Source organism: Vipera ursinii (assembly GCF_947247035.1).
Source record: "Vipera ursinii genome assembly, chromosome: 8".
NCBI lineage: Eukaryota > Metazoa > Chordata > Lepidosauria > Squamata > Viperidae > Vipera > Vipera ursinii.
Genome location: NC_139519.1, coordinates 7104442 through 7126056, shown reverse-complemented (window position 1 = coordinate 7126056; position 21615 = coordinate 7104442). Strand labels below are relative to the sequence as shown.

The 21615-nt window shown below is 41.7% G+C and overlaps 1 protein-coding gene across 1 annotated transcript in view; it reads right to left on the bottom strand.

The window, feature by feature from the left end:
• Positions 1-21615, bottom strand: part of LOC310644105 (disintegrin and metalloproteinase domain-containing protein 32-like) — a gene marked incomplete at both ends in the record, with an annotated part of 36923 nt that extends 15308 nt beyond the window's left edge. Inside the window, 13 exons of the mRNA XM_083368877.1 lie at positions 176-265; positions 2478-2676; positions 4162-4298; positions 5109-5190; positions 5534-5700; positions 9497-9568; positions 11742-11807; positions 13535-13724; positions 15329-15405; positions 16361-16439; positions 17629-17690; positions 19745-19830; positions 21546-21615. Coding sequence (XP_083225003.1) covers positions 176-265; positions 2478-2676; positions 4162-4298; positions 5109-5190; positions 5534-5700; positions 9497-9568; positions 11742-11807; positions 13535-13724; positions 15329-15405; positions 16361-16439; positions 17629-17690; positions 19745-19830; positions 21546-21615 — 1377 coding nt within the window. The remainder of the gene's footprint in view (positions 1-175; positions 266-2477; positions 2677-4161; positions 4299-5108; positions 5191-5533; positions 5701-9496; positions 9569-11741; positions 11808-13534; positions 13725-15328; positions 15406-16360; positions 16440-17628; positions 17691-19744; positions 19831-21545) is intronic.

Sequence of the window (21615 nt, the reverse complement as noted above, 5' to 3'; positions counted from 1 at the left end):
ACGTCATATATTTCCTGCCCTCTTATTCCTACATTTTTAAATCTCTGGTTATTTGGCCATTCTCCCCTAGTCCTCAAGATTGGAAAGCAGCTGCTTGATATTCACCCAACAGTTCTATCAGGCCTAAACCCCACAGCTTCCCATCTCCCACATTTCATATCTTACGATGCCTTACCTTGCAATTTTCACAGCATAATTCATTACTGCACAAGGCTCCCCGCTGAAACGTACAACTGCTAGTACAACATTTACTCCTTTTACAATGCTGAAAACAAAATCAAGACACCACTTGTAGTGAACTGTGCAATGCTCGTAGGGTTAAGGAATATAGCTCTATAGTGGGTTCCAAAAAAAAAAGCTGGATTAGATGTTGATTCCAACATAAACACATTTAATGTCTCATCCTTCGTATCTCTGGAGACCCTTAGTAAAAATTAAATGTTCCTTTCAATACAATCTTTCTGCATAAATTGAGACAGGCAAGATAAGGTCTCCCACATGGTAGAGAACTAGCTAATATTTCAGCCATAATATTTAAAAACAACATGCATTTCCATAAAATCAGTTTATTCCTGGTGCATTTCAATACATGAGCCCAAAGCTTTTGAAAACTCTTTTCTGTAGTTCAGGAATAAATGAAAACTTTAATGTAGTGTTATATAAGAATTAAGTTCCACAAGCTGCCCCTGCTATTTGCAGCAGTAGGAAAATCCACTGAAATAAAAACATCTCCAGTTTCCGGCAAAAGAGAAGCAGGAAGGAAACTGTACAGCTTTTGATTAGGCCAGCATCCCAGAGCGGTTTCATTAAGCAGGAAAACTGTTCTGTGTTGTGATCACACAACAAACCTCACAAGGATGGGAAAAAGTGTTCGCCGACGTTGGTTCTTGGCAATGTTTTGAGCTGAGTACTTTATTTTGGCCAAGCATGAGTAGACACACAAGGAGCTACATTCAGTTCAAAATATTGCAAAGAACGAAATTGGGTGAGCACTTTTACCCATTCTTCTGACATCAAGTTCACTCCTAAGCCCGACATACTTCCATATTTCACTCCAATATTTTTTTTCAACGCACAGACATACATGTTGATTTTATGACCATTCTTTAGGTAATCAAAATATCCATGCACTAAGGCATTTCACTCTTTGATAAAGAAGAAAGCTGCAGAATGCTGCAGATTTAATTTCCAAGTTTTCATAGTAAAAGAAGAGCAATGGAGGAGGAGGAGGAGGAGGAGGAGGAGGAGGAGGAGGAGGAGGAGAAAAGAAGTCAACAAGAAAAGAAATGGAGAGATGAGAAAGCAGGGAAGAACTCTTAGAAAAGACAGCTCTTTTGCAAACAGGTAGGTCCAATTATTGTTGCAAGGTAAGTAAGCACGAAAACCAGCTGCAATTCTGGGCAATACTTTTACATCTTCTATTCATCACTGGGGGTTCAATTCATGTGAGTGAAAAATATTCAAAGGTGAGTCCAAAGAGAAGAAATGGAAAATGGACAAGGCTGGAGGAAAATGGACAAAGCTTAAGAAAAAGAATTTTCTTTGTAAATAAACTTAGGAAATTGACCTGTGCACATTGGGAAGGCAGCAGATATTCCATCGCATTGGATGATTGCATGTATGTTAAAGTGCAGTTGTGCTGGGCAATGCAATCACTGCTACAAAAGGACTCCAGTGCTGATCTTCTACGGTTTCCAAGCTTTTGGAACTGCTGCTGATTCTTACCAACAGCTTTAAAGAGTGGTTATTATATTAGTAGAAAGGGACGCAGTGGCTCAGTGGGTTAGGACGCTGAGCTTGTCGATCAGAAGGTCGGCAGTTTGGCGGGTCGAATCCCAAGTGCCGCGTAGCAGAGTGAGCGCCTGTTACTCGTCCCAGCTTCTGCCAACCTAGCAGTTCGAAAACATGTAAAAAGGCAAGTAGAAAAATAGGGACCACTACGGTGGGAAGGTAACAGCGGTCCGTGCTCGTTTGGCGTCTAGTCATGCCGGCCACATGACCACGGAGACGTCCTCGGACAAGCGCTGGCTCTTCGGCTTTGAAACAGAGATGAGCACCGGCCCCTAGAGTCGGAAACGACTAGCACGCATGTGCGGGGAACCTTTACTTTATTATATTAGTCTTCACATCTGTATGTTTTAAGACTTAAGCTGAATCTTGTTATCTTAGCTCCAACATTCAGGTAACTTCAGGGTTGATCTTTATCTTAATTTTTCTGTTTTTAATCTAAATACGTATTTCATTTTAAGGGATTTGTAGCTAATAAATTTTAAAATTCCCAGGCAGAGAGGCATGAAGGAAGAAGTTAGGGGATGAACGCAAATTTAATGGTGATTTTTCAAAGCACCTATACCTAGGTGAGAATTACCCTACCTTAATGATTTTATGCTCCCTTCCCCCAAACATCAGGAGCCCCTGGTAGAGGACAGCATACATATTTAAATCAACACATCTGGAAAGGGTTCTCAAATACCCACCTCAACACTGCCACAATCACATTTCTCTCCAGGTTCCAAAATACCATTCCCACAAGCCGGCTTCCCTTTGGACAATTTCTTCTGAGAGTACAATTTCAAATTTGGCCGATTAGAAAGGCAAGAGGCGCTTTTGAACTTAATGAAATTTTGGAAGTCTACAATGCTGCAGCTGCTGAATTTTTTAATTCCATTGAAATTACTGCGGGGGGGGAGAAAACAAAGGCAAAAGAATATGTATGACATTAGCATCTAGCCATCTCTCTTTCCAATATATATGTGTTGTTAACTATACATCACGTCATAAACGTTTGTGCACAGAAGAAAACTTTTTTTTTATTGAAAAGTTTTAACATACATTTTATCTTTAACAGTCCCCCCTCCCCCTCCCCTCCCCCCCCCGACTTCCCAGAGCTAAGTACAAGGTATAAAAAAAAAACAATCATAGACATCCATATGCTAACAACCATAAAATCTATCACTCTTTAGCTCATATAGGAAAACTACAAACACTATTAATATTGAATATATAAAAAAAAGAAAAAAGAAAGGAAGACTTATTCAAATGCTACATGAAACTTTTTAGTCCCATATTTGTTCTGGATATACTCAATCCATTTTCTCCACTCCATAATATAACGTTCTTGCGAGTGATCTTTCAAATAAGCCGAAATCTTTGCCATCTCTGCCAGGTCAGAAACCTTTAAAGTCCATTCTTCTATGGTCGGCAGTTCCTCCTTCTTCTTAACTTAAGAGCACGTACTTCCCTTCCATTGAGGCCCCTTTGCTGTTTCTTTATCATCAGATGCGCAGAGGAGGAGAACCACCAATGGGAACATAACAAAGATTTCACGTCGAGGTAAGGGCAGTCCTCAACCTATGACAATTGACCCCCAGATTTCTGCTGCCAAGCCAGACAGTCGTTAAGTGAATTTTGCCCCATTTTATGACCTTTATTGCCACAGTTGTTAAGTGAATCACTGAGGTTCATAAGGGAATCGTGAGGACGTTAATAGATTCGGGCATGCCCTTGACTTTGCTTGTCAAAAGGTCGCAAAGGGGAATCACATGACCCTGGGACGCTGCAAACCCGCGTAAATATGAGTCAGTTGCCAAGCATCTGAATTTTGATCACGTGACCCCGGGGATGCTGCAATGGTCATAAAGTGTGAAAAATGGTTGTAACTTTGGTGACTAGATGAACTGTTGTAAGTCAAGGAATACCTGTAAATGAATTTCTAGGGATGGTGACAACACTGGCCCTACTGCAAAATATATTCTACTAATTTGAGCCCATAGGAACAATTATGAGCACTTTCCAGCTTAGGCAACCTCGGCTCTTTTATGACTCGTGGACTTCAACTCCCAGAATTCCTCAGCCAGCAGAGAGCTGGCTCAGGAATTCTGGGAGTTGAAGTCCACGAGTCCTAAAAGAGCCAAGGTTGCCTACCCGTGCCTTAGAAGAATCCATAAAAAGGGTGAGTTCCTCATTTTGGATTACTGAAGACATTGCTAAATGCATGTCCCATCAGCCTCCACCTTAATGGTCAAGCATCTGAACTGGGCAGCTGGACAGCTTGTGATCGAGTCTCAACATACACATAGCCCAGTGAAGCCCCTTGCGCAATATCCACCACAGGGCTGTTCCAGCTGTGAATGACAAGAAATGAACAATAGCAATACTTGCACTGCATTTGTGTGCATTATACAGATGTGTCCAGGGCACTTGCAGTCTTTGCCATCTTCATACTCCATCCCCACGCTGAAACCCAACAGCTGAGCCAGAATGACTGAAAAAGTCTCCAAAGTTATTGACTTCTCATACTAGAAGAAAGAAGAGAAACCAAACTAAGGAACCAAATTATTTCACAAAGATATATAAGCAAAATAGAAGTGTGCCCAGGACAGCCCACTTCAGTTTTAGGTTGGTTTTGTAGACCTGAAAGTCATATTCTATACTGAATTATACCAGTGGTTCTCAACCTGTGATATGTGGACCCGGGGGGGTGGGGCAGGGAATGATGTCGTTACAGAAGGTCCACAAAGGCTTGAGGAAATGTTATGATTTAAATCTTGAGTTAAGTCTTGGGGGTCTGTGGCCATGCTCCATGGCCACAAAATATATTTAAAGGGGGTCCGTGGTGAAGAAAAGGTTGAGAACCACTGATTTAAACCATTCTTCTCCTGAACCATTTCTGCTTTTTTCATCAATGGATTCATCCTACGCTTTGGTGATTCCCAAAGGTGCAACTGGACTTTCTTCTTGATGTTTTTTTGAAAACATTTGGCTTCTCATCCAAGAAGCTTCTTCAATTCTCATGCAATGTTGCAATCCTGAAGTGGGCACTGGATCTCCCAGATCATGGTCACAATAACTTGAGAAGTGCTTGCGTTGGCTGGTACTTCAAGAATTGGTTATACATCCATGTATTCAGCATTGGCATAACTTGAATGAATGGACGTAAGCCAAGGACTTCCTGTACAAAGATGCATTTAAGGGAATTCTTGTTTTATGGGGGGTATTTTTTGCAAGTGTCTAAATCTGACACCTCTTATTATCTACTACTGAGGCCTTAACCCAAACCAGCCCCAGATCAAATTTTTAACCCTACAGAAAAACCTGTGGTACGGTACCAAAGCTACTGCTGCATCAAAATTTCGGACACATAATTTCCCTGTAAAAGCTGCTCCCACGTAATTTGGCTTCTCTCTGTACCTAGAGCATAAGGGGAGAGAAGGGGTTAAATAAATAAAAAAATAAATATGAACTAGGCCTTCATATTAAAGGGGAGAGAAGGGGTTAATTAAATAAATATGAACTAGGCCTTGATTGGTTTGGCCATATCATGTTTTATAGCTGCAGCTATTGCTTCTCGTAAACCTGGATTTAAAGACAAGCATGTTCTTTCCAAAAAGCACATTTCACAAGCTCTTTGCTGCATGTATTTGCAGGCAACTACTTTTTTTTTCCTTAAAAGATCCTGAATACTTTTATATCAAAGACATTAAAAGGGGGGGGGGGGGAAACCAGGATCAGCCTTGAAATTCTTTCCACCTACACAAACAGAAAGGCTAGGTCGTGAGGCCGCAGAACAAGGTATGAATTTTTCCATTGCAAAAACCTCCGTAGAATTTCATCAGCTTCTCCTTCTGTCGAGATTTTATTGCCATCTGTCCAGAACTCCAAAGAGGAAAGTACAACTGTTACGTTAACGTCAGCAAACATCTGGAAAAAAAAAGAATAAAACTTCTTTTCGTTAAGGCGATTCTCCACAATTAGTTGATTAAAAACAGGTTCAGATCTTCTCACGGCTAAACTGGATTTAGCATCAATTCCCAAAAAAGCAAAGGTTTCAACTGTATATTGAAGAAGAGAATCAGGGATAAAATCAGACTGCAGCAGGAGTTAAGTTAATCAGAGTAACAGAATAACAGAGTTGAAAGGGACCTTGGAGGTCGTCTAGTCCAACCCCCTGCTCAGGCAGGAGACCCTATACCAGTTCAGACAAATGGCTATCCAGTCTCTTCTTTAAAAACTTCCAGTGTTGGAGCACTCACAACTTCTGGAGACAAGCTGTTCCACTGGTTAAATCACTACATGATCAATTTATTTATCCACTACATAGGTCCTGCATGCACACCATTATACAGGTAGTCCTCAACTTAACGACTGCAATTGAGCCGAAAATTTCTGTTGCTAAGTGAGACATTTGTAAAATGAGTTTTGCCCCATTTTGCGACTTTTCTTGCCACAGATGTTAAGTGAATCACTGCAGTTGTTAAATTAGTGACACGGTTGTTAAGTGAATCCACATGACCCCGAGACACTGTAACTGTCATAAATATGAACCGTTTGCAAAACATCTGAATTTTGACCATGAGGAATGCTGAAACATTTGTAAGTGGGAAAAACAGTCATAAGTCACTTTTTTCAATGGCGTTGTAATGTCAAAGAGTCACTAAGTGAACTATTATAAGTCGAGGACTACTGTATTCAGAATATAATATAAATCTGCACTGTTAAAGGGAGGATGCATGTTTTGGTGTGTGTAAATTGTGTGTGTGTGTATTGTGTGTGTGTGTGTGTGTGTGTGTGTATAAAAAGGTAAAGGTTCCCCCGCACATGTGTGCTAGTCATTTCCAACTCTAGGGGCCGGTGCTCATCTCCGTTTCAAAGCCGAAGAGCCAGCGCTTGTCCGAGGACGTCTCCGTGGTCATGTGGCCGGCATGACTAGACGCCAAAGGCGCACGGAACGCTGTTACCTTCCCACCGGAGTGGTCCCTATTTTTCTACTTGCATTTTTACGTGCTTTTGAACTGCTAGGTTGGCAGAAGCTGGGACGAGTAACAGGCGCTCACTCTGTTACACGGCACTCAGGATTCGACCCACCAAACTGCCAACCATCTGATCGACAAGCTCAGCGTCCTAACCCACTGAGCCACCGCGTCCCTTCGATCAACATATAACGTCGAAACGTTGCCCTGATACCTCCAATTCTACGTGGGGGGAAAAACCCGAATGACCAAAGATCTACATACAAACAACCATGAAAACCTCAGAAAACATATATATACATATACATACATACATACATACATATAATTTAATTTAATTTAATATTTGCATTTGTATACCGCCCTTTCCCTGAGGACTCAGGGCGGTTTACAGGGAATTAAAATCGAAACATACAAAAGTTAAAACCAATTAAAAAAGCATTAAATTCACCCTGTAGATTAAAACCCCAGTTAAAATTTTCTCCTCAGCCTGGGCCCGAGAGCTCAAAGAGCCAGGTCTTCAGGCCCCGGCGGAATGATCGGAGGTCAGGAGCAGTCCTCAGCTCTACCGGCAGCTGGTTCCAGAGGGCAGGCGCTCCCACCGAGAAGGCCCTATCCCTGGGTGTCACCCGCCGGCAATCTCTCACCGGCGGAACCCTGAGCAGACCCTCCCTGTGAGAGCGCACTGGGCGAAGGGCATTTGATGCCGGCAGCAGGTGTTCCCTCAAATAACCCGGACCCAGGCCATGTAGGGCTTTATAGGTGATAACCAGCACCTTGAATTTCACCCGGAGGGCAACCGGAAGCCAATGCAGCTCGCGGAGTAGAGGTGTTACATGGGAGTATCGGGAAACCCCCATTACAACTCGCGCGGCCGCATTCTGCACCAGTTGAAGCCTCCGAGTGGTCTTCAAGGGCAGCCCCATGTAGAGAGCGTTGCAGTAGTCCAGACGGGAGGTCACAAGCGCATGAGTGACTGTGCGTAGGGCGTCTCGGTCCAGATAGGGGCGCAACTGGCGCACCAGGCGAACCTGTGCAAAAGCCCCCCTGGTCACGGCTCCTATGTGATCTTCAAAATTGAGCCGTGAATCCAGGAGGACGCCCAAGTTGCGAGCCCTATCAACGGGGGGTAACACCTCACCCCCCATCGTTAGAGGTGGAATAACTTGGTTAACCCGAGACGCCGATATGCACAGCCACTCAGTCTTGGCGGGATTGAGACGAAGCCTGTTTCTCCCCATCCAGACCCGAACCGCCTCCAGGCACCGGGACATCACGGAGAGGGCATCACTGGGTTGGTTCGGGGTGGAAAGAAAAAGTTGGGTATCATCAGCGTACTGGTGATACCCCACCCCAAAACCACGAATGATCTCGCCCAGCGGCTTCATGTAGATGTTGAACAGGAGGGGCGAGAGAACCGACCCCTGAGGGACTCCACAAATGAGAGACCTCGGGGCGGATCTCTGCCCTCCTGTCAACACCGACTGCGAGCGGCCCCGGAGGTAGGAGGAGAACCACCGTAAAACGGTGCCTCCCACTCCCAGCCCCCTGAGACGCCGCAGCAGGATACCATGGTCGATGGTATCGAAAGCCGCTGAGAGGTCTAATAGGACCAGGACAGAGGAGCAACCCCTGTCCCTAGCCCTCCAGAGATCATTCACCAGCGCGACCAATGCCGTCTCCGTGCTGTGTCCAGGCCTGAAGCCCGATTGGTACGGGTCCAGATAATCAGTTTCCTCCAGGAACAGAGGGAGCTGATGCGCCACCACACTCTCAACAACCTTCGCCAGGAAGCGAAGGTTGGAGACTGGACGATAGTTGTTTAAAACAGCCGGGTCCAAAGCAGGCTTCTTGAGGAGGGGTCTCACCACCGCCTCCTTCAAGGCGGCAGGGAAGACACCCTCCTTCAAAGAAGCAGTTATTACTGCATGGAACCAGCCTCGTGTTCCCTCGCGAGCCGCATAAGCTAGCCAGGAGGGGCACGGATCCAACAAACAGGTGGTGGAGCTCAGTCTCCCCATGATCCTGTCCACATCATCAGGGGAAACAGGGTCGAACTCAGTCCAGATAACGTGCTCAAGACCGCCTGATTCCTCCACATCAGACTCTGCCCAGTCAGAGTCCAAGCCGGTCCGGATCCGAGCGATTTTGTCCGTCATATATATATACATATATATAGTAAAGGTAAAGGTAAAGGTTCCCCCGCACATGCGTGCTAGTCGTTTCCGACTCTAGGGGCCGGTGCTCATCTCCGTTTCATAGCCGAAGAGCCAGCGCTTGTCCGAGGACGTCTCCGTGGTCATGTGGCCGGCATGACTAGCACGGAACGCTGTTACCTTCCCACCGCAGTGGTCCCTATTTTTCTACTTGCATTTTTACGTGCTTTCGAACTGCTAGGTGGGCAGAAGCTGGGACGAGTAACAGGCGCTCACTCTGCTACGCGGCACTCGGGATTCGACCCGCCAAACTGCCGACCTTCCGATCGACAAGTCCAGCATCCTAACCCACTGAGCCACCGCGTCCCTTTTATACATATATATATATATATAGATAGAGAGAGAGAGAGAGAGAGAGAGAGACAGAGAGACAGAGAGACAGAGAGAGAGAGAGAGAATACATATATCTAGCATTTAACACTTGCAATTATTTTGGCAATGTGAACAGTTCTACATCAAAACTCCCAGGATTAAGAATAAAATGCAGCCAGACCAGAAGTTAATTTGAGAGAAAACCAGAACGTAACTTACACTATTAACAAAGCCGATAATCTGTACAATGTTTGACGTTACATATTCAGGATTTCCACCCAAATAGTTGAACTAGAAAACAAGGAGGTGATACACAGTTAGCAATTTCAAAAAGACAATTATTACATGCCCTTACTACATGCAAAACCTGCACTCAAAGCAAAAGGGGGCTTAGTTCAGAGATGAGATACTAGTTCGTCCCAATTACACGCTTCAGTTAATGTCCACTCTGAGTTTAGACACAACAACATCAACTACAAATCAAATAAATTAATACCACCAATGGTACTAAGTCATGAAGGATGGGGATACTAAGAGAATTATTTTGAGAAACTGGACAAGGACTACATTATTAGTCTGGTCATCAAGGATTCAAATCAGGATGTGTGTAACTTAGCTATTTTTGAAAAGGCATTTTCCCCACTAATCAAAATATGATTAATGATATGTTTTCCTTTGGCACAGATTTCCTGATACTTTACAAGATCAGAATTTTTTTTTCAAATTTGAAATTTTAATGTAAAGTTTAATACTTGCTAGGATAGATGATTTGCCTGAATGCTTTAGAATTTTCTCTTTTTTCTGTTATTGTTTTGTTATTAATTGTATCCTTCTGTTTTTCACTTATTTTCATTTCTGGTTTGTTCTTGCGTTATTTTGTATTTAGTTGTTTCTTTATGTACGGTTATATTATTATTATTATTTTAAAAAAACTTGCAATTAAATAACTATACAGTCCCAATGTTTTGACAATCCCTCCTGCCTGAACTTCATTAGAACTACAGATGTTTAGGAAAATGTTTTCTATTCAGCACAGCAGCTGTTAAATCAGAACTGAAGAGAGGGATCTTGCCTGCTTAAAATGCCAATTCATGTTAGACTCACCCATGTGTCCTTTCAGGCTTTTTCTAGGTTGCTCGGACCGTATAGGACCGCCTATCAATCTATTTATTTGTTTAATTTATATCCCGCCTTTACATATTTTACAAATAGCTCAAGGCCACCATCATATCCAACGTACCGTTCTCGTCTGATATTCCCACAACCGCACGGGCTGAGAGTGAGTCACTGGCCTAAAGTCACCCAGCTGGCTTTCACAGGTAAAGTGGGACTCGAACTCACAATCTGCTGTCTAACCTGGTGCCTTAGCCACTATTTCATGTCTTCCTCGCCCTCCCCTTACGATGTTGATTTAGGACAACTCTCCACAGCCAACTTGCTGCGGGACAGTTCGCCGTGAGAAAAGGGTTACGCCAATACCGAAGAAATGGTGGAACAGAATCATTAAAGAGAGATGACCCCGGGAGGGACATAATACAAGGTGAATGACAAAAAAATAAAGTATTTTTTTTAAAAAATTGTTTTAAATAATTAAACTGAACTGTTGGAATTGTCCCACAGCAAGTGGGCCGCGGTGAGTTGTCCCACTCCGTGGACAATGACTGTCCTAAGTAAGCAGGAGCTGAAACTCATCTAAATTTAACTACGGTGCCTTCTGCACTGAAGCTGGGAGATGATTGAGGTCTTCAGGGCCGCAAGCTGTTTTTGGAAGTCTGTTAGAGAATGTCAGAAGAGGGGAGAAGCGGCCTTCACCCCCATATTTGGAATTCTTTTTCAGGGCAGGAATGGAAGCAGGGAGCCTCTGGGAAGGAGACCACTTCCTTAATCTGCAACCCTGAGTTTGTGGATGGGACTTTAGGCCAGTTTTTTTTTAAAATCCCATTTATATCCCGCCCTTCTCCGAAGACTCAGGGCGGCTTACAAGCTTAGCAGTAGCCTTCATTCTATGTATATGCCTGCTTATTAGGGTTTTCACACACACCCCAAGCGGCATTATTACAAAGTCAGCTTAATTGCCCCCAACAATCTGGGTCCTCATTTTACCTACCTCGGAAGGATGGAAGGCTGAGTCAACCTTGAGCCTGGTGGGACTCGAACCTGCACTAATTGCAGGCAGCTGGTGTTACTTAAGGAGGCATTAGCCCACTGCTCCACCAAGGCTCTTTCACGTTTGCTTCCCCAAAACCCGTTTCCATTCTCCCCTTTGATCTCCCTCCTTCCACAGCAACCAAAATGCCCATGCCGCCATTGCCCATTTTTTTCCATTGTCCTGTCTCAGCCCAAAGTCACATAAGGAGGGCATGTAGCCTAAAGGTCTGCCCTCTGCTCCGCACCATCCATGTTGCAGGAAACATCCTTCCTAGAATTCCTGAGGCAGAATATTTCGGACGGGTAAGAGACTTACCAAAATCTTGTCCACCACAGCATAGACCTCTATGTACCTGTGAGTTTTCGTGGTATCTGACAGCGGCTGAGGAGGGACAAAATAAAATTCCTTTTTAGCAATGCTTCTGCATTTCACCGGCTGGTGTTGCGCAATGCTAGCAGTAGGCAAAAATGTATTATCCTTAGCAGTACGGATAGCCCTCAACTTACGACCACAATTGAGCCCAAAATGTATGTTGCTAAGGGAGACATTTGTTACGTGAGCTTTGCCCCATTTCTTGCCGCAGCTGTTAAGTGAATCACTGCAGTGGTTAAGTCAGTGACACGGTTGTTGAAGTGAATCTGGCTTCGCCCTGACCTTGGTTGTCAGAAGGTCACAAAAGATGGCCACATGACCCCAGGGCACGGCAACTGTCATAAATACGAGTCAGTTGCCAAGCGTCTGAATTTTGATCATGTGACCAGGGGGATGCTGCAACTGGTATAAGTGTGAAAAGGGTCATAAGTCACTTTTTTCAGTGCCCTTGTAACTTTGAATGGTCACTAAATTTATTTATTTATTTTAATCCCATTTATATCCCGCCCTTCTCCAAAGACTCAGGGCGGCTTACAATTTAAGCACAAACCAATGTGCTTAAATGAACTGTTGTAAGCTGAGGATTACCTGTACATACAAATACACACACACAGTCACATACAGACACACTATAATCAATAAAGTATTTTGAGGGGGGGAAATATTGCATTCCACTCACTTTACTGCCCACAATTCTTCACAGGAATTTTATTCCTTTTATTTATTTATTTCTATTCCACTTTTTTTTTTGCATATAACTCACGGTGGCAAACATATCCAGCACACCAAGCACATGATTAAATTGTGGAACTCATTGCCACTAGAGGTTGTGAGAGAGCTAAGTTGGTTCTAAAAGGAATGGGATAAATATGTAGCAGACAATCTTCTTAACCTTGAAGATTCAGTGCTGGAACTGCACACACCTCCAAAATCCCAGTTGCAGGAAACAACAGTGAGGGAAGAATTGCTCTTGGCAATGTTGCCATTTTGCAAAAAAAAAAAGAGATTTTGTTTAACTTACAGCAATTTAAAACGGGCATTTTATAAAGTGTTTTGGCACAAGCAAAAAATCTCTCCTCAAAGTGTTAAAGCAGCCACATCCTTTGGAAGCTCAAAAGTCCCTCGTCTGTCTGTGCTGTTTCACTTCACTGGTCACAAAACATCCATGGTGTTATGCATTGCTTCCCACAGACATCTCAGCCTTCAAAGGAACTGAGCATTGATTTCCGGAGGACACGGCTGCTTTAACCTTTCAAGGAGAAACACTCCGTTTCGACCAGTAGCTTTCACAATGGACCTTTTTGCAGAGCCCTATTGTGTAGACACACACCTATGCTGAAACTACCTTGACAACTTCAGCAGGTAGATAAGAGATAATCCTAGTACATAAACATGATAACCACTTTTAAACACTGCTTTAAAAAGAGACCCAAGCGGCTTTGAATTTATTTGACTAAGAATGTTATCATACATTGAAAATTTAGTATTGTTTTTGATAATTTATCATATCTATCAGTGTTATTGTTAGCCTCATTATCTTTATTTATATATATTTACCCAGACAACATGCTGTTTGCCAAATATTGAATGATATTGGGGGAAACCCCAACCCTTACCCTTAAACTTTCCTCTCTACCCTATCCCAAATCCCCATTTCCCTACCTTCCTTTTTAACCCTATAAAAACTAATTAAAAATACAATAAAAAGAGAGACCAAGCGAGAGATCAGTACTAACCACGGTATCTGAAAGCAGCTTATAAGATACATGTCCAGTGTTCGTTTGGTTGTATACACGAGTGACATTTTCTGTCCAAATTGGGCTTTGGCCGTCTTTGCTGTTTAGTTCATAAATTAGGTGCTCAAACGTAGTTGAAGATTCCAGGTGTTCAATGCCATAGCTGACATTCTCAAACTGTAGCACTCCCCTGAAAATTTACACATTGTTAGGGCACAAGTTTTTCTTATGCATTTACAAACCAAGCCCGCCTTCCTTCCCTGTAGTTTATTCATCATGAAATACAGGTAGTCCTCGACTTATGACCACAACTGAGCCCAAAATTTTTGCTTCTAAGTGAGGCATTTGTTCAGGGAGTTGCGCCTCCTTTTGCATCTTCTACCACAATTGTTAAGCAAGTCACTGCAATTCTTAAGTGAATCACACAGTCATAAAGTCATTAGCTTCCCCTATTGACTTTGCTTGTCGAGAGCCAGCTGGGAAAATTACAAATGGAGAGCGCATGATCCCAGTGCCCAAATTTTGATTGTGTGATACTGCATGGGGGTGCTGCAATGGTTATAAGCGTGAAAAACAGTCAGGTTGTTTTTTTCAGTGCTGTTGTAACTTTGAGTGGTCACTAAACGAATGGTTGTAAGTCGAGAACTACCTGTACGCTGCATTCCTTTCAGAACTTCCATCTCTAATCAAAGAAAGTGTCAAGGATGAAACTTTGGCAGCTACGTGCCTCTGCGTTTCAACTTGCCTTTACGTTAAAGGGGGGGAGGTGTTACTTTCAAGAGGGTTAGATGGAGAAACAAAACTTCTTCGATTCAGCTGAAGACGGTGAGAGCCTGAAGCCTTGTCAAGGACACCAGAACAGGTGTGGATTTGAAGCAGACGGTTCCCATAGTAAAGTAAACTTGTTGATATGGATTACATAAGACATTGGGGGTTTGGCTGATAAGATTATTGTTTAAGTCCATGAATTGGTGTTGGAACCTCAGAGTTAGTTTTGCTTCGACAAAACCATGCAGTGTATTCAATAAACAGTAAGCTTTTCGGAAACGGAATGAACCTGGAGTTTTATTTGGATTCTCAAGCTGGATGCTGACAGAAAGTGTCATGGTTGACTCGCTACGCAGCCCTGCTTGCAACCAGACAACTGTAATGGGGGGGAGGGGAGGAAAAGCATTGGAATGTAAGGGAAGTTTGGGAGGGAACTTTGGAATGCAAGTGTGCTGACTGGAAGCAGCCTGAGACAGACCCAAACACCAAGGTCTCCAACTGGGGAAGTCCGAGGCAGACAAACCGTTCTCAAAACAAAGAGAGTCCAAGTGAATCAGAACAGAGGTGGAAGGGACCTTAGAGGTCTTCTAGTCCAGCCCCCTATGGCAGATGGGAGGTCCAGGGGGGAAAGGGAAAGTTCTCCTATGCTGCTTCCACGTAAAATCATTAGAATTGGCTTTTCTACTTCTCTACCTATATGGAATCTTCACTGAAGTTATATATTCTTGCTAAAGAAATTGTCCCAGGTGTTGTTGTTTTTTTTCTTCTCCTGTCTAACCCAATGGGACAGTTGACAGAAAGTAAAGCTAGAACTACGTATTGCAATTGGAACTTTTTACCTAGAACTCCCAATATAGTTTACTTTCTGAAAAAAAACCTTTTGCATCAAAGATTGGATTGGGACCGTGGCTAATTTGGCACCCCAGACCATTTTCCCCACTTCGGAAGCAACTATGAGCTACACAGGGAAGAAGCACGGGGACTTATTTTTAAGCCTGTAACTATTTTCAAGAGTAAATCTCTTACCTGAGCCCAGAGCAGGTGCTGAGTATTGCCACAGAATTGGGGAATCCTTGGATATAACCTTGATAGAAGCATTCATTCTGAAGATGTGTATTTTTAAAGAATCAATTAATGAATATAACCATTCATTAACTACAGGATTTACCTGTAGTTTACCTGTAGTTATTTACCAAATAACTAGGGACAACTTGGCCCTAGTTATTTGGACAATTAATATGCCTTTTGGACTTTGGCAGCTGATCTGGAACTCGTGATTAACCACAGGACTTCACTGGACAGAAAGACCATTTCTCACCAATCTTCTGGGGTTCTGAGCCACTATTTCTATCTCAAGGTGTGAATTTTAGTTTTAAAAGCCCTAAACTATTTGGAAAGTTCAGAGAAGAGCAACCAAGATTATTAGGGGACTGGAGGCTAAAGCATACAATCAACTGTTGTGGAAACTGCGTATATATATTCCAGGCTAATGAAGAGAAGGATTAGGAGTAATATGATAGGTGTCTTCCAATATTTGAGGGTCTGTCGCAGAGAAGAGGGAATTATTCTCCAAAGCACCAGAGGGAAGGACAAGAAGAAATGGTAGAAAATTATTAACCTAGGATTAAGGTGAAATTTCCTGGCAGTGAGAAGAACCAGTAGAATGGCTTGCCTCTGGAAGTTTTTAAGATTTTTAAGCAGAGACTGGACAGCCATTTTGTTCAGAATAGTACAGGGTCTTCTGCTTAAGCAGGGGATTGAACTAGAAGACCTCCAAAGTCCCTTCCAACTCTGTTATTTTATAATTAATTAATTCTAGGATCACTTTGTAGCACACCAGCTTGCCTGGAAATCAGGATCTCCTTCAGACATTCTTCTCTGAATTCCTATAGTTATCTGTCAGCTGTATAATATTAAATTTTGTGCTATTAACACAATGTTATTTATTGCATTGGAATACATGATTTGAAGAAAAAAAACCCGAGTATTTAATGGTTTAATGTAATTTAAATTATAGTTTGAATCAGATGAGGACAAAATGCAATAAAACATCTTTACCTGAATTTCTGGGATGGTGGGTTGCACAAAGCCTCCTCGGTTATATGTATAAATGACAAAATCATTTGGCAAATAGGATCTGTGATGAACGCAATGAAACAGAAGGCAAATTGATATCACAAAATGGATATGTACAAGCAGTGCTTTTTTTGTAAAAAAAAAAAAAGGGCCAGAACTCATACACGTCATACAATCCGCCTTGCCTACCCTACACGGTTCCATCCAAAAAAGATGCCGGAACTCCGTTCTGGGCGTTCTATGAGAAAAAAAGCCCTGTGTACAAGTAATCCCCAACTTGGGCCCAGAAGTTTTGTTGCTAAGCAACGAGGGGTTGTACCGGTAAGTGCGAGGACCAGTCTTAAGTCACTTTTTTTCAGTGTAACGTCGAATTGTCGCTCAACAAATGGTTGTAAGTCAAGGACTATCTGTAGTTGCATTATAACAAGAACAGAAATATGGTCCAAGGACCACAGCATGCCTCCAGTTACCATCAACAGGGCCCACTTGGCTCCCTGTCAATTCATACATATATGTTTTAAAGGATTAATTTAATTTTATGGGCTACCTTCTGACAAGCAAAATCAATGGGGAAACCAGATTCACTTAACAACCATGTTCCTAACTTAACACCTGTGGTGATTCACTGAAAAACTGTGGCAGGAAAGGTCGTAAAGTGGGGCAAAACTCACTTTACAAATGTCTCACTTAGCAACAGAAATTTCCGGGTCGTAAGTCGAGGGCTACCTGTAATATGAATCTTCGTATCTAGAATTCTCCTCAAACCTTGTTAAGTTCCCAACCTCTTCTCCGGTAAATCTCATTAGGATGTTTCCTCTATCATTGTGTCTAGAATTGTCTCTAGAATCTAGTCTCCTCAGTATTTTGCTATTGACTTAAAAGGTTACCTAGCTACAAGAAATATAACATAGAAATATGTAAGATATAGAGTGGGGGAGCAGGAGAGGTAAAGAGGGAGGAATGGTTCTGATAGGCACCTCCCAATATCAGGGTTTAAAACTTATTTATGTCCGATTCCAAATGATTCTAGGTTTACAGGACAAGAGCAAAATAACAAATATACCCTCAAACATAGAACATAAAATATTAAACACGAGGCGAATCCAATCAGCAAAATACCTTACACTCAACAAGAGACTCTAACCTAGCATTTCTCAGCCTTGATGAAAAAATGTTTTAAAAAGTGTGCCAGTGAAGAATTTGACTCACGCTTACAAAAGGCTAAGATCGGAAAACAGAAAATAACTCACTGTTGTTTCAGGCGGATTGTGTAGAGCTTCTGATTTATGGTGAGAGTATAAGCCTGAACACTCTGCTCATTTAGAACAAAGCAAAGCAAAAAAGCAATTTGTTAGAAACAGTTAAATAAACCACTTAGTTGTCTTGTGTTTGCATGTGATCAAAGGAATGATTATGGAATAGATCCATTTTAAACAAGCATTTGATGCTAGAAGTGAAGGCAGAAAAAGGTTAGGGAAAAGGGAATGATTAAAATCAGTGTTTTTCAATCTTGGCAACTTTAAGATGTGTGGACTACAACTCCCAGAGTTCCCCAGCCAGCATTAAACAAACCACACTTTAGTGCAAATTTTAAACATAGCCAATTAAACCAAAATAGGAGAAAAATCTGAAAGAAAGATCTGTAGTTTTAAAGAAATTGGGGAGATCTGAAAAAAGGCAAACGTGCATTCAGCTCAAAGGCTTTAAAGGTGTCTAACCTTGGCAACTTTAATACTTTTGGACTTCAGCTCCCAGAATTCTCTATATTGGCTGGGAAATTCTGGGAGTTGAAGTTCACAAATATTAAAGTTGCCAAGGTTGGACACCCCTGCTTTAACCAAGAGGGATTCAAAATTGAAATATGCAATAAACATTTATTTAAAAAATCAATTCAATATTTAAAAATATCATTAATGTCAGTGACATTAACACCTAATGTACTGTCATGTGTACTGCTAATGAGATGTTTTTAACGTCTTAGGTGAGTAAGTGAAAAAACACTGTTTCTTTACCATGCAATTTAGTGATCTTCTCATCACAGATTTACAGACTGGTTAAGCTAAATTGACAAAAATAAATTTGCAAGAGCCCCAGCGGAATTCTTCCATTTATAGAGTACAGATACCATTGTTAGTATAGTACAAGTTAACTCTACAGGTTGCTTTTTGCAACAGCAAATCAAATTATTTATTTTGCCAAGCGGTGCTTTTATTTTAGCAAATCACAAGACTGAAACAGCAAATGGGCCAGCTTTTACTGTTATCCATCTGGATCTGAATATGGGACTAATTTATTTATGAGCAGAAGCAAAAGAACAATTCCTCCTCAATAAAATGGAAATTCCAGAACACAGGGTTTCCATTTTGGTAAGACTGTTCAGAGCGGCAGGCATGTCCACACAGTATGGTTTGTGAGCATTGGGTATTTCAAGAGTGGAGTTTGTTCCCTCTGTCTCAGCAGCCATCTTGACTTTTTTGACCCTACCTTTGGACACTCCTGCAAAACAGGCTTTTAGAGTTAAGAAGAAATGTTCTTCACCCATTGAAAGGTCATAAAATATCTTCAACTGCATGGATTCCACAAAATCGTTTTGACACCTGAATTCAAATGCGCAAAGAACTTTGGATTCTATCCAGTTCCATGTTACACCATGAATAATGTTATTTTCATTCAACACTTAATGAGAAAAGTTTAACAAGGAACATAATAAAGACTGTTTTACTTCTTATTATCAGCAAAGTTCACAGCAAACCACGCTGACACCAAAATGTCTGTATTTAAGAATACATTTTCTTCAAATCTGGAATAGTGGTTGTAGAGCCTTGGTGGAGCAGTCGGCTAATGCCTCCTTAAGTAACACCAGCTGCCTGCAATTAGTGCAGGTTCGAGTCCCACCAGGCTCAAGGTTGACTCAGCCTTCCATCCTTCCGAGGTAGGTAAAATGAGGACCCAGATTGTTGGGGGCAATAAGCTGACTTTGTAATAATGCCGCTTGGGGTGTGTGTGTGTGAAAGCCCTAATAAGCAGGCATATACATAGAATGAAGGCTACTGCTAAGCTTGTAAGCCGCCCTGAGTCTTCGGAGAAGGGCGGGATATAAATGGAATTAAAAAAAATAAATAAAAATAAATGCCACTCTTCCAGATTTTAAAATGTGACTGACACAAGTACGTATATTGCAGCATACATGTTTCATTCTCTGCCCCTCATCTATGACCCCCTAACATGCTCAAACCTCCATCTGTTTTTGTTGTTCTCCATCTATTTTTCCTTTGTAATGAAATCCACTTCAGTTCAAATCAACTAATTTTAAGATAAATGTTCATTCTAAATATTCAAACATTTCCATTTTAAAATCTCAAATACCTCATCAGGAGCACCACCTATACTATCTTCAGATGAGTTGGCTGATATCTTCAGGGGATAAGTGATATGCAAAAATGTTTGACACTCTACAAAAGAAAAAATGGGAGAAAGCCAATTAACGTTTAATTTGACAATGGGTTTCCAGAATTTTCTTTAAAAAATTATTCCCACCTCTCAAAAACAAAACCAAACACCAGTTCACACATTGCATTCTACCAAAATGTGACTTATTTTGTATGGATCTGGCAGTTTCTAATGTGAATCCAGCCATTGTGGCTTCTGAAAATTTATCATTTAGTGTTTTGCATCAACCCAGCCACGCGTGGTTCATTGACGTTTTGAAGTGCTGTTTTTTTTGTAAAATCTTAGCCGGACACCACAATTTGGCTAGGTTCCTATCATGTGTCCATAAAAAATGCAAGCAGCATCAAGTATCTGTGCCATATATAAATTACACAATTCCCATCATGTATGTAAAAATAAATTACCTGTGTCCATAATGATGTATTTGCATTATGACATCATTATGGCTTCAAACAGATGCCAACAATTCAAATAAAACAGTAAACCAAAACTGTGTTTTCCTTGTTTGTAGGCTTGCATGGAGACTTGTAAATTATGATTCACTTAGTGAACCCAGAAAATTGTAATTTATTCAATAAAACATGTTTTAAGTAAATCATAAGTTAGCATATTGTGAGTACACAGCCCCATTATGACTTGATTTGGAAAGTGTAGCCCATTAAAACGAATCTATGCTATGCATTTTACACTATAATACAAAAATATCATAAAACATTTCCTGTGGTCAACTCCTGTGCAATACAGTTCAACATGGGCTACTTTTCAAGGCAGATCTCTCTCGGAATATCTCCCTGAATTTTGAAGTAACATTTCCAGTACATTAGACACTCTGTATTATTGAAGCCACTATCTGCTAAGAAATAGTTCTGAAATATTGAATGGGTCGCGGGTTGTCTAATTAGAGTTACATCCCGCCTATCATTCAGGTATACTCAAAACTGCAACTTTTAAGAGCCAGTTGCCACGTGCTTGCAAAAGAGCCCTCATTCTAAATATCTATATCTATCTACATCTATCTATATCTATCTATATCTATCTATATCTATCTATCTATCTATATATATATCTGTCTGTCTGTCTGTCTGTCTATCTATCATCTATCTATCTATCTATCTATCTATCTATCTATCTATCTATTTGTTTTCTGAAGTTTTCGCGGGTGTTTGTATGTAGATCTTTGGTCATTCGGGTTTTTCCCCACGTAGAATTACCTTCAATTCTACGTGGGGAAAAACCAGAATGACCAAAGATATACATACATACATACATACATACATACATATATATATATATATATCTCAGGGCGGCTTACAAACTTAGCAGTTATATATAGTGACTATATATAATTAATTAATATATAATTATATTATAGATAGGTGTGTAATATAAGTATTATTTATATATAATTATATACATACACATACGTACATATATACATATACACACATCATTATAAATAGATAACTATAGATATTGATAAATAATGGGGTCCTTGGCCAATTGTAGCTAGTGCAATCATTATGCTTGGGGGGGGGGGTGATCATGACGACCCCTCCGGCAATTATGACCCTTATGGCTATCAGGGCAAGTGGGTAGGCCAGGGGGGAGCGGGCGAGCCCAGGGGTCGCGGGGGGTGGTGGTAAGGGGGGCCTCGGGGAGCCTTCGGGTAGGGCTGGCCCCGGAGGAGGAGGAAGGGGGGCTCCCGCCTTCTGCTCACCCAGGTTCCCCAGGAGGCTCGCCAAGCCGAGAAGGCGGAGCGGCGACGCAGCCCCCCGCCCCAGCCCCAT